We start from the raw sequence: 13,829 nt of genomic DNA, 5'->3' as shown, positions 1-13,829 counted from the left end.
TTGCATCTCAAGTAAATGTATGTTGATTTAAGAATTTTTTGTAGCCTATTTTTGTCTTGTTTTCCCGTACAAATGGAAAAGAAAACCATGTTTTTGCAGTGATGTACAGACTGATGCTTCTGACACGCCATCCTCAATAAACCCGTCTCTTGCGTGATATCCAGAAATGTTGAATTTTCCCGATCTAATATGATTTCTGACCTGTAAGGTTGCTAAAATAATAATCATACACTTTGTGTTAATAGGCCAGAGGAGAACTGGCACCCCGACTGAGTCCGGTTTCTCCCAAGGTTTATTTTTCTCCATCATGCCCTGATGGAGTTTTGGTTCCTTTTGCCACTGTCGCCTTTGGCTTGGCTTGCTCAGTTGGGGACACTAAAATTATGATCAAAGTTATTCAACTAAATATACAAATAAATTAATAAGGTCTAATTTAATTCTATAAACTATAATACTGATCAGCAAACATTGTTGCTATATGGTAAATTAAAATTAGCTGATAACATCACTGTTTCTCCAGAGCGGCTGTACAGCCAAAGCAATTTTTGTTGCAATATTGTCCTGTTTAACACTGAAGCTGCTTTGAAACAATTGGCATTGTAAAAGCGCTGTATAAATAAAGTTGATTGATTGATTCTCAAGGGAAAACCTTTGCATTTTGAACTCGTACCCGTGTCCGAATCTCCCTGCAGAGTCCTCTTGATCCTGCAGGACTCCTGCTTGCTGTTTGTGAGCTTCATCTCGCTGAAGTCCACCGTGTAGCTTTCACCGTTCTCCTGGAACTGATGGCTTTTCTGCTTGCGGTGAAATGCGAGCTCGATGTCGTAGCTTATTGCGGGATCAAGCGACTCCCAGCTATCTCCTCTGACCCGCTCCCATCGCACCGTCTCCTGCAGACGCTTCACCTCACCCGCTCGCATCTCTCGGTCTCGTGCTGCTTGGATGAAGCCGTTTATCTTTAGCACAGCATCCAAGACGTCGTCTTTCTTCCCTGAAACGGTTAACTCATCCAGACTGATCACCAGAACGCTGACCTGATTGGCTCGGCTGAGGCTCATTATGGATTTCTTGTCGGCTTCAGAAAGGTCGGCAATGTGTCTCGATTGGACGTCTTTGCTGACGCACTCATCAGAGATCAACTCGTCCAGGAGTCTCTTGACCTCAGCCAGGTTTGTATGGGACATCCCGTAAACATCAACGGACACAATGGGGAACAAGACGGTGGCCGTTTCTCTGGCTAGACAAAGGGTTGGTTGTTGAGTCCGGCTCACCGGTGGCTGCTGACGTACTGTTGAGAAAATAATAATAATAATAATTTGTTACATTTATATAACGCTTTTCTAGACACTCAAAGCGCTTTACATCTCCTCAACCACCACCAATGTGCAGCTCCACCTGGATGATGCGACGGCGGCCATATTGTGCCAGAACGCTTACCACACACCAGCTGATTGGTGGAGAGGAGAGTGATGAAGCCAATCAGGATATGGGGATTATTAGGAGGCCATGATGGACAGGGGCCAATGGGCTAATTTGGCCAGGATGCCGGGGTTACACCCCTACTCTTTATCGAAGGACATCCTGGGATTATTAATGACCACAGAGAGTCAGGACCTCGGTTTAACGTCTCATCCGAAGGACGGGAAGGAAAACGGTAAAGTAACCAGGTTAGTTCCAGCTTGTGCTTCACACTGTTCTTCTTCACACAAGAACAAAATATCTGCCAATAAACTTGTTTTCTCTTTAAATTGTGTTATTTTCTGATCCCATTGGCAAGTCATTCAGGGACGAAGCATTTGTTTGTCTTGAAGAGGTCATGAATTGAGAAATTTTAAGTTTAAAATAAGTTTGAGAGCTGAAAACTTCCTTGTTAGTCAAAGAAAAGCTTTTATTGACACCAGGCCCAGAAATCGATCGATCTCAGAATATGTCGACCCTTGACGTCATCGTGTGGTGAAGCAGCGCCTCAACATAATAAGAACAACGCCTGATTCTGTAGCTCCGCCCACGGCTCGTGCCTGACATGACATAGGCCTACATAGAGGTAAACCGCATCGAATTTCTAAGCAGTAAACATGCTGCATAAGCTTCATTCAGATTTCATTATTATGAATGCATGGTTGAACTTTATTTTGAATGAATATCCAGCTCACGTGGGGAAGACCTGGCTTAGGCCGGGGACACACTGCAAGCGTGCCGTGAGCGTCTCGGCTACGTGGCGTGTCCGTTTTTATTCCGGCTCCCATGTTAACCTGTTAGAGCTTGCATACTGCCTGCGTCACACGCGCGGTCCGAGCCGCGCGGAAAACGCGTGCATGCTTCAAAGAGAAGAGACGCCTATTTTTCACGCGACACGCGAGCGTGTTGGAAGCGTTTCTAGGCAAAATAGCATAGGAAAAGATGTTTATATGCCATTTTGACACGAATACATATTAATAAATTACATTTTTATGTTTGAAAGTATGTAGGTTAACATAAATGCAGATATAGGCCTAATTGTAATAATAAAATACAACATAATTATCGATTTTGAAATATTAAACCTGTCAATACAGAACAAAATGTTCTGTAGCCTATTTTGCCATCAATACCATAGATATGTATGGTCAATAGGCTACTGCCGACGTTGTCTTTGCTGTATCAATAGGCTATATATTTATATTTAACATGAAGTATAGAGCTTCCCTGTACATCAACAGCAGCAGCAGCGCCGCGTCAGACACGCTTCTGGTGTGCAAAGACAGATAAAACGCCACGCAGCCGCCCTGCGGCTGACACGCAACAGAAACGCCACGCTTGCAGTGTGTCTCCGGCCTTAGTCTAAGCCCTCATTGTGAAACCAGGCCGTTGTTTATTGAATAAAATCAAAATCACATTTGTAGTTAGGCGATATTTGGAGAAAAAACAGGGGCATTTTTGCCCCTTATATTGAATATTGAGAGCATTATAAATGCATTTTATCAAAGTAAATCACGCAGTGAAAGCGTCTCAATGCTCACACACACTTTTCTAACCTGCTAGATTACGTAGAATATGCGTGCGCTCTCTGGGTGTGTTTTTGTAAAGTGAGGGATACACTCGATAATGTCAGGTCCCACATCATTAAAACAATCTATATTATTGTAGACAAAATATATTATTGCACACAATATTTCATGCACCAAAACGTACCAGGAGCACCCCGAGGAATCTTCTTGCACTTCTTGACAGCCTCCCGAAAGTCAGGCAGCAGTTTCGCTTGGAAGATCACAATGTGGACGCGCTTGACATGTTTCGGTGAGTCCTTTGCGAATTTCATCAGAGCTTCAGTCATTGCATTGGCGACTCCTGTTGCCGCCAAGTTTCCAGCTCCTGAAGGACAATCAACACTGCGTTTTTATCCAGACCTCTCGCTTTGTCTTTGCCCATCTGTATTCCTCAATGCATGAACTTACCTGTTCCAAGAGCTGGGAATGAAACTGACTGAATGTGATTTTCTTCACACATCTGCAGAACTTTAAACATGGAGCTGCTGATGCCTTTCTCACTCGTCTGCCCAACCATATGAACGATGTGTTTAATATTTGACAGATTTCCAGCTTTAGTCAAGACCATGCCGTCCGCAGGCTGAGGCGCTTGATTCAGGAGAGAAAGAATGAGCAATTATTCTCTTACACTGCAAAAAATGCTCTTCTTACTCAGTAATTTTGTCTTTTTTCTAGTCTAAATATCTAACAATTCTTAAATCAAGATGCATTTACTATATAATTAAAACGACATATTTCTTCTTGTTTTAGTGAGTTTTTTGTTTTTTGTTGAGTTGAGTGTTTTTTGCTTAAAACAGTCAAAATGATCTGCCATTGCGGTGAGAAAAATAACTTGTTTCTGACTGAAATCTTGTTTCTTGTTTCCGTCCCAAACAGAAATAAGATTATTTTTCTCTCCCCATTGGCAGATCATTTTGCCTGTTTTAAGCAAAAACTCACTTCATTTTGATATTTTCCCCCTAGAAAACAAGAAAAAATATCTTATGTAATTTTACTTATGTAGTAAATGCATCTTGATTTAAGAATATTTAGATATTTTTGCAGTGTAGAGGTTGTAATCGGCAGAAATGCCCACATTTATGAAAGCTTTACCTTTTGTTTTGCACTCGTTCACCACAGTTAGTCCTGATGCTTTGAGAATGGCTCCTGATACACCTGTGCGGGAAGACATCCACTTTATTTCTAAAGCACTTCATACAATAGAGATTGTTTCAAAGCAGCTTCACAGCAATGCAAACTTCTTCAAATACGAGACCAAAGCCAATAGTGTCATTATTCAGCTCAGTGTTGATTCAGTTCAGGTTAATTAAAACAAACTCACCCGAATTCAGATCAAGGCTTGTGTTCGTGCTGTTAACAATAGCTTCAACCCTCTCTTTGGTGATGTCACCGGATAACACCTTGACTCTAATGGTGCCCATGATCATCTCCATTGGGTTTCCTGGGGAAGTGTAAATATTTTAAGCATAAATGTAACATCTATAGCAACACATTTACAAAAGGCCAAAAGCTGCATTACCGGTTGCATCTGCTTCTTGGTCAGACGACGAGCTTTCTTCAGTTGAGCTACAATCCTCCTCATCACCATCATCATCATCATCATCATCATCATCATCCTCACTTTCCTAGTTGTGTGTTGATGTTAATTAAACGTGCACAAAAACATTTACACTAAACTGCAAAAAATTATGCTCATCCTCAGTATTTCTGTCTTGTTTTCTATTACAAATATCTAAACATTCTTAAATCAAGACATTTACTGGAGAAGCAATTACTTGAGTTTAGCGACTAAAGATTTTTCTAGTCGATTGTTATGCCGAGTTCACACTGCCCAATTTTAGGCACGATTTTGACTCGCCGACAGAGGTTTTGCAGAATCGCCAACAAAAGCCGGAAATCATAGGCAAATCGGTGCTCGTTCTTGTGAGTGACAATCACACAGTGTGAATGATCAAAGACGCGATCAGAGAGAATCAATTCAAAATCCTGCAGTGTGAAATGTGTTCTGACTGAAAATGACATCACGATAGCCTACAGCCAATGAGAGAGCAAGATACAGGGGAGAGGAGTTATAGACCAGAATATCAGTATTTTAATAGATATATTGACAATTATAATCAAACAGAAACAAAGCACAACCATTTGCTTGTCCCGCCACAACAGCAGCACATTGCAAAATTATTTATCAACCTATAACTCTCTTTGCAGAACACAACCATCACTCCTTGTGTCTCCCCAACCATTTCCTCCTCATAATCTTTTTTCTTTTTCTCCTTTTCACTGAAAATCAGCGCACAGACTATTTGGACCACAAGCTTTCTGCAAACTGTATATTTTAATAACTCCAGTCTCGCGCAAGAACTCCGGTCTGACGCGCGTGATCTCACGTTGTTTCCGAATCACTTCTCGCATGTGTTTGGTTGTGAAATGTAGTTTGCAATTGGGACAGAGTTGTCTCCGTCCTTTGGATAAGACATTAAACCGAGGTCCTGACTCTCTGTGGTCACTAAAAATCCCAGGATGTCTTTCCAATAAAAGAGTAGGGGTGTAACCCCTGTCATCCTGGCCAAATTTGCCCATTGGCTTCAGTCCATCATGGCCTCCTAATCATCCCACTTTCCTGATTGGCTTTATCACTTGGTCTCCTCTCCACCAATCAGCTAGTGTGTGGTGGGCGTTCTGGCGCAAAATGGCAGCCGTCGCATCATTCATGTGTTTGTAAAATGTAGTTTGCGGATGGGACAGAGTTGTCTGCGATTCTTCCTATTGTAAAGTCATGCAGTGTAAAACCCCCAGTCGCCGATCCATCAGTCAGTGTAAACACAGCAGCAACTGAATCATACACCCAGATAGTCATGCAGTGTGAAAAGTTTTAAAATCGTGCAGTCTGAACTCGGCATAAGTCGCTCATTTAAGCGATTAGTCGACTAATCGCACATCTTGGTTCTGGTTGGCATCCCTACCTGTGTATTTGCAGTCCAAGTTTCGAGACCTTTCTGAAACTCTTGTAGGATGTTGTCCTGGGCAATCACAATGTAGATGAGCTTGATCACAGTTGAGACGTTTGGAGTCAAATGATCTGCAAAAGCCTCCAGCATGGCAGCGATGGAGTCCGCCGCCTGAACTCCTCCACCACCTTTAACAACAGACAGCAGACGGGGTGACACGTCATTCACATGCATTTAAGGCCTGTTTAACAGCCAACATGCGTACCGGTGCCCACGGCAGGGAAGGAGACCGTGGTTATCTGCTTCTCCTCGCAGCGCTCCAGAACTTTCTTCACGCGTGATCGGGTCTCTGCGGCCGAATGCGGGCCGACCATGTGAATGATGACATCACACTGCAGGTTCCCACCGCTGGTCACGGCTGCCACGTCATTCTGCAACGGACCTTCGGAGATAAAGAAACCATGAAAATAACATTTTGAACCATTCAAAAATGTGTTCTTTTGAACTAATCTTAATAGGGTACTTCAGCGCTGGGAAGGTGAATCTGTATTTAAACTGGGTCATTAATGTAGTAGAAATGTGAAATTATTTTTGAATTTGGTGATTTCTAGACTGAAAAAAGACCGAAAATGTATTGTCGTCTCATGGGGATGAAAGACAACAATTCCCAGAATGCTTTGCTGCCCTATGAGGCCACTCCCAAAGTCACCGCAACTGAATCACTGGATCACTTTCCCACCACTTTCATTTTCATAAAATCAGTTCAGTTAGAGAACAGACACTACTATTAAAAACTGAACGTGTCTGTTCAATATAATGTGATTTAGCAGCTGAGGGAGTCTCAGCACAAACGCTGCAGGAGTCAGATTACACTCATCACTAGAGCTGAGGTAAACGCGTCCGCACTCGCGGCAGTCGGTCTTAGCGTGTGTTCAGTCTGGCGCGTTTTCAATTCATGTCTTTGGAAGCTTAGCTTTCATAGGAATTAATTTGAGAAGTTGAAACACTCACTTTGATCCGCACCGCTCTGTTTACATGAATGCCTGCAGCTGCCCGAGCCGAGCGCTGTGAGTGCGATCTCATCCCTCATGGACGGGTTGAAAATTCGGAAATAGCTCACTCTGCTGGCTATAGTCTTTAGCCTCTGGCCAAAAATTCCTCCAATGACGCAAATATCGTCATTTTGCGTCATCGGAGGAATTTTTCCAGAAATAAAATGCATAAATCTCTTGTCTCAGGGGGATATCATTCGCATATACTCCAGGGTTTCTACTGATACAAAGCCATATGCTAATCACTGAAGTAACCCTTTAAATATGACTCGGGTACAACGAGTTGTCTCAGAGAGCGATTCGTTCATTTTGAGTTGACCGTGCATGCGCTACAGGCCATCGGTTCTGTACAGGATCTTCTGCACTCAGCCTATGGGGCTGTGAAAACGAATACTGGAACCCGAAGACTCAAGACGAGAGCTGAACTATCAATTCTGTTTTCGGGACTGCATGCATTGCTTATAGGGTTGCCACGGCCCAGATCAGACACTGATGATGGAACTAACAACTCAAACCCAAAGACATGAGAGGTGTAACGTTACTAATCTTTCCAGGGAACAGATGTGATTAAATGTGAGAGGACAAAAGAAAGAACGACTCGGATTCAGAGGTAAGGTGAACTAACAGCAATAATGCAATTAATGAATCATTTCTTAAAGTTTGGCCTTGGCTGCATTAGCTTATAATTATTATTTTATTCCAAATGTGATCAACGTTTGCATAAATACTAGATGTGTTGGGGAATTTAACATGTGACATTTGAATTGTGCTTAAATTAAACGAAATGAGTTGAAAAATGATTTGTTAATTTTGCTGAACGATATTCAAAGATTCCCACTACTACACGTCGCTCAATATACGTCATTTACTCCGCTGCTCTGATTGGTTGTCGGTCTGTCCAATTGAGGTCTTTCCTGGTTGGGTTGAAACACGCCCCATAATCACAGCCCAATGGAGCATCAGACTCATATTCAGACTAGAGCTGAGTATGACCACGCCAGGCTAGAAATGTAAACACTTTGACATCGTAATTAGTGATATTGCTGTGACATTTTGTATCTAATGACATTTATGCAAAATGCATTATAAAGGCATTTATAATATGCATCATAATGCATTTTATCTGTTTATAAATAATATGCAAATTCATTGTTACATCTGAAATTGTTTATTTGTCATGTGTTTAAATGCATTATACTTTCTAAAGGCGTAACAAAACGAACAGATAAGTATTATAATATTATTTTAACATATTATAAGGGCCATAAATAATGCATTACAATACTTATATATAAAGGTTTTAAGTAAAGTGTTCCCAGAATTTTAAATGTACAAATACTTTTCAATTAAAATTATGTATATTATTGACACTGACACTATCAGATGAACTGCAGAATTTGAATTAGTCTCAAATTTGAAGTTTGCATAATTTCTGTTATACCATGGTCTGTTTTAATACTCGATTCTGATTGGTTGGAAGGTGTGCAGTGAAACCGTTTAATGCACAGGTAGTTCCAGTCAGTTTGATTACAGTTCGAAATTAATCCGCCACTATTAACACTGGTAACCATAGTAACACAGTTACGCTTGCAAACAGAGTGACAGTGGCAGACTGCAGTATCAGCCACGGATATGTCTATATGTATAAAGTTACATATCTATGGCAACATTAAGTGACATGAGACATGACACACAGAAGCCAATGGCACATATGTCACTATGCTCAGGTATGTATACACCTATCTATGACTATGGGCGTATTGGCACATATAGCACATGCGGTCTTCATTGTCATGTCACTGACAATAACGCGACAAACACTGACTCAGGCATGACACCGAGTTGCGGAACATGTCGCCATGTGTCGTGCGTTTTTTACATTCTATGATGGTCGTGACACCTACACTGACAGACTCGAGCACCTATATTCATATTTAATTTAATGCATTAAATGTAATGTGTCTTTATAGGTTGACGCGGGGTTTATTTCACACTAGGCTACATAATGATGATTAGTTCAAATAAAGATTGCCTTGTCACTGCAGTGTTGCCTGCCGTTCATAAATAATTTTAATAAATCCATTAAATAATCATTAAGTTATGTTCGCTATGCTTCGAGGGGATCTTCAGACTGACATGAAGAAGAGATCGCGAACGCATATCTCTCTCTCTCTCTCTCTCTCTCTCTCTCTCTCTCTCTCTCTCTCTCTCTCTCTCTCTCAGTTCTCTGTCTCTTTCTTTTAATAATGAATTTAAATAAATGTGGTCATTTATTCATATAAAAACATTTCGATGGCTCTACTTTATTTAAAGCGACGGTGTGCTAGAACTAACGAGACGTAAGAAAACAACCGTCATTTTAACCCGTCTCTTAAAAAACATCAGTTTGACTTTAACTTGTTTTTAACTTGGCAAATAACCATGGTATAAACGGGATAATCCACGGCTAGCCATGCATTAAATGATTTTAATGCACGACCTAGAGGCTCTGCTTCGTGTCGGGCGGTTCTTCGCCTCTACGCCGTGCATTAAAATGCTTTAATGCATGGCTAGCCGTGGATTATCCCTTACTTATTTTCCTGTTTATTACTGTGAAACTGCTTTGAAATGATCTATATTGTATAAATAAATAAAGCTGGCTTGATTTTTCAGTGTCACTGACATCATTTAATCCCATTAGACTTACAGACACATAATGATTTAATTATTTACATACTGTACTTCTTTCTCAAAATAATGGATTGAAAGTTTCTGACTTTACTTTGTTTAAAATTACCAGTCCCTGCCATTCAGTATCAGTGCGGCCCAATCACAGACGATATCCAGACCATCTCTTGCTCATGTGATTATTACCAAAGGTTGATAATGCGTTGTGTAACGTTCTCACCGTGTTTTTGACACTCCTGCTCCACAGACACTCCGGCCGCTTTAAATATGGCACCCGATACACCTGAAGAACAAGAAGTGGTAACACTTTATTTTACAGTGTCACAAGTTACATTTAGTTACTGTAATTAAATACTATAAATACAATAAACTGTGCATAATTACATGCAACTAACCCTTAACCAAACTCTAGCTCTAAAGTAAGTACATCTAGTTACTAATTATTATAATGTTGCATTTTACAATGTGTTATTTTGCACGTTAAAAGAAAGAAAAAAAAACTCATTATTTTAATGTTTTTACACTACATGTATGAGACGCAATTGTTGCAAACTTCAGTCTGTTAATTAATAAACACTATTTGTGACAAACTGGTATTTTTTTGTCTTTTGTTTTCAAAAATGGTAACAAATTCTAGTAACTCAGATATTGTTTTGAGTATTTAACTAGAAAATATCAATAGTCGTACAACCCCCTAGTAGATCTAAGGCTTATTTTAGAGTAAATGATGTGCTCCTATAAAAGTGTCCCGTATTTTGAGTAATATTTGATCATACAGACCTCCTCTCAGGCTCATGTCTCTGTTGGTGGTGTTTACAATCCCTCGGACAGTTTCTTTAGTGATGTCGCCTTTCTTTACCTCAATTCTGACGCTTCCGATTTTAACTATAAGGATGAGAAAGATTTAAAGTATTCACTTCTAGAAATGCCAGAACTGTTTCATGGAACAGGTTTATTATGCATCTAAAAAAACCCAGAGCATATTTATTTGCCAATAAGCATGAAGAAGTTGCCAAAACCTTGATTTTGGGGCATCTTGCTGCTTGCAGGCTGGAGAAAAACATATGTAACAAATTTAAAACGATGAAAAAGAAATCTGGACACTATTGTTGTTTGTTAATTCTTCAGTTTTAACCTTGTTCCACGCTTTAAAGTATTGACGAAAGTCATCGAAGGTCTTCGGTTCGAATGCCACTATCGTGATGCTCCTGAAGAAGGATGAGTTCGGCTCCGCCAAATGTTTCTCGATTGCTCTGAGAATGGCTTTGATGGATTCTTTCGGGTCAAAGCCGCCTCGTCCTGCGGAAAACAAGATTATTGCTCAGGACTTGATATTTCTTATGGAAGCCCTTTTCTGCCACATAAAAAAACATGCTTTTGTAAATCCATATTATGACAAAAAAAAATTATAATTATTAGATAAGTCAAAATTATGACATACTAAGTCACTATGAGACAAGTCAGTATTATCTCAATTATGACAGTACATCATAATTATGACTTAATATGTACGTTTTTACTATCTCATAATTATGCCTTTTTATGTCGGTTTTGACTATCAATATTTTGACTTTTTATCTCATAATGACTTAGTATGTCATATTTTCAACTTTTTGTCATAATTTCAACTTGTGACTTTTTGTCATAATTATGAGATAAAAATCTCAATTATATCTCATAAGGACTTGGTAAATTATAATTATGACTTTATATCTCATAATTATGACTTAGTTTGTCATGATTTTGACTTGATATCTCATAATAACTTAATGTCATAATTTAAACATTTTGTTGTGATTTCAACCATTTATGACTTTTTATTTATGAGACAAATTTATGACTTAGTACACCATAACTGACTTATGACATATGTACTTTATATTCCATAATTATGCCTTAGTATGTCATAATTAGGTCTAAATCTCACAATGACTTAGTATGTCATATTTTCAACTTTTTATGTAATTTTAACTTATGACTTTTTGTGACTTTTTTATGACTTGGTACACCATAACTATGAAATATGTCATAGTTTTGACTCATAATTCTGACTTTATCTTATAAATGACTGTTAAATTCGACTTTTTGTAACTGACTTGTCATAGTTTGGGGTTTTTTCCTCATGTCTAGTACGTCATAATTTTTTAGTCAATTATGACTATCTCATCTTTTCAACTTTTGATCTAATAATTGACTTATATGATGAGATAAGTAAAAATTATAACTTAGTACATAATAATATGTATGTACTTTTTATGTCATAATTTCAAATTTGTGCCCTAATAACATGACTTGTTATATCCTGTGAGGCAGAAACGGGCTTCCATTGCTCTGAGAAAGAGTGTTTGTAAATGCCGTATATCATGCCTGTCCCGATGGCAGGAATGGCCAGAGTTGTGGCCATTAGTCCCTCACAGAGGTTCAAAACGATTCCCAGAGAGGCTGTGATGTCTGCGGTGTTCCCCGGCCCGACCATCTGAGCGATATTCTTACACTGAAGCGCTCCGGCGCTCGTCATCACTGCGCCGCCTGCTTTCAGAGGAGCTGCAGACACAGAAAGTCCCAACCAAATTTTTTATTTTTTATTTTGAAAATAGAAATGACCACAATGTATATGCGCGATGTCGAATCGGTCACAAGACTGACTGTGTATATTTACTGAAAGCATTTATATGACTTTCTGTAAGTCTATTGTAATGTCTTGCTTTAAATAACATCAGGCAACATTAGTTATTTTTGAAATACAATCCCTCCTTGTGGAAGATCTATATAATGTTACATATATGCGAAATTGGGCGTTTATTTCTCAGTTCTCAGTTCTATGTGTTTTTTTTTGTGCTAAATAACAGTTTCTTTTCTTTTCCACAACATATATCTAAAGTATGAGTATTATTCATGCATATTATCCCCTGCTTGCTGATTTTAAGAATCATTGTTGTCATTGAAATGTAGACATGCTAGTAGAGTCTGATCCTCATCACAGGTCTGACTGAAACACTCAGCACTGTTATAATATAAGCATTACTCAATACTCAGTGTCATTATGATGATACCTTGCTTTTTGCATTCGTCAACTACAGATTTTCCGGCAGCTTTTAAGATGGCACCAGAAACGCCTGTAAAATGATGATGATGATGATTAGATGGAAACAAGACTTGACAACACTGTACATTACTGAACCAATACGTTACGTTACGTTCTTCAGCTTGAAAGGTAAGTGTGATGGTGATGGTGATTATGTAAGTCTGATTAGTAGTGACGCTTCAGCGCAGAAACACTCACCGGTGTTAAGGTCTAAACTTATGTTGGTTGAATTCACGATGACATCCACCGTCTCTTTGGTGATGTCTCCTTTTTTGAGGCATACCGGCACACCATTGATCAGCACTGATTGAATTCCCAGTCATGTGGAAAGAAAAGCACATAAGCAACTGCAAGGTATACATCGTATCAGTTTATGCAATCGAACATGTTACTATTTGAGCTACAGGAAGGCACAGAAAAATACAAAAAATATATACAGTACCTCTTTTGTCTGATCTGTGTTTAAGCTTCTGGGAATGTAGGGGGATTTTTACTGACATGTCGGGAAATCCCTGTTAATAATAAAATATAGCTGATCAATTATAAAAGATGCACTGGAATTTTTACTCTCATATAATGACTTAGTATATCATAATTTCAACTTTTTATGTCATAATTTAAACTTTTTGACAAAAATAAGATAAGTGAGTTTGACAAATAATAAGACAAAAATATGACTTAGTAAAGCATAACTATGAAACATGTAAGTTTTGACATTTCAGCTTTGACTTCACATTCATCTACATCTCATAATTGACTGTAAATTTCAATTTTGACTACCTCAATTATGACTTTATATCTCATTATGATTTAGTCATAATTATGAGACAGTCAAAATGATGAAATACTGTGATAAACAGTCAAAATTATGACTTAGTACATCATAATTATACCTTTTATGTCAGTTTTGACGTCAATAATTTTGACTTTTTATCTCATAATTATGACTTAACATGTCAGTTTTTACAATCTCATAATTGCGTGTTTTTATGTCAGTTTTGACTTGTCATAATTTTGACTTTTTATCATAATTATGGCTTATGTCATCATG

At 38.8% G+C, this 13,829-nt stretch overlaps 1 protein-coding gene across 1 annotated transcript in view; it reads right to left on the bottom strand.

The window, feature by feature from the left end:
- Positions 1-13,829, bottom strand: part of LOC137075729 (protein mono-ADP-ribosyltransferase PARP14-like) — a 28,847-nt gene that overhangs the window by 6,002 nt on the left and 9,016 nt on the right. The window contains exons 3-18 of the mRNA XM_067444642.1: positions 13,221-13,290; positions 12,977-13,081; positions 12,747-12,809; positions 12,061-12,237; positions 10,829-10,992; positions 10,713-10,743; positions 10,474-10,578; positions 9,914-9,976; positions 6,240-6,416; positions 5,990-6,162; positions 4,546-4,651; positions 4,348-4,467; positions 4,119-4,181; positions 3,435-3,614; positions 3,172-3,351; positions 671-1,288 (exon numbers count right to left, since the gene is read on the bottom strand). Coding sequence (XP_067300743.1) covers positions 671-1,288; positions 3,172-3,351; positions 3,435-3,614; positions 4,119-4,181; positions 4,348-4,467; positions 4,546-4,651; positions 5,990-6,162; positions 6,240-6,416; positions 9,914-9,976; positions 10,474-10,578; positions 10,713-10,743; positions 10,829-10,992; positions 12,061-12,237; positions 12,747-12,809; positions 12,977-13,081; positions 13,221-13,290 — 2,395 coding nt within the window. The remainder of the gene's footprint in view (positions 1-670; positions 1,289-3,171; positions 3,352-3,434; positions 3,615-4,118; positions 4,182-4,347; positions 4,468-4,545; positions 4,652-5,989; positions 6,163-6,239; positions 6,417-9,913; positions 9,977-10,473; positions 10,579-10,712; positions 10,744-10,828; positions 10,993-12,060; positions 12,238-12,746; positions 12,810-12,976; positions 13,082-13,220; positions 13,291-13,829) is intronic.

Source organism: Pseudorasbora parva, chromosome 5, assembly GCF_024679245.1.
Source record: "Pseudorasbora parva isolate DD20220531a chromosome 5, ASM2467924v1, whole genome shotgun sequence".
Lineage (NCBI taxonomy): Eukaryota > Metazoa > Chordata > Actinopteri > Cypriniformes > Gobionidae > Pseudorasbora > Pseudorasbora parva.
Note: the sequence above shows the minus strand (reverse complement) of the source record. Positions and strands in the feature narration are given on the sequence as shown.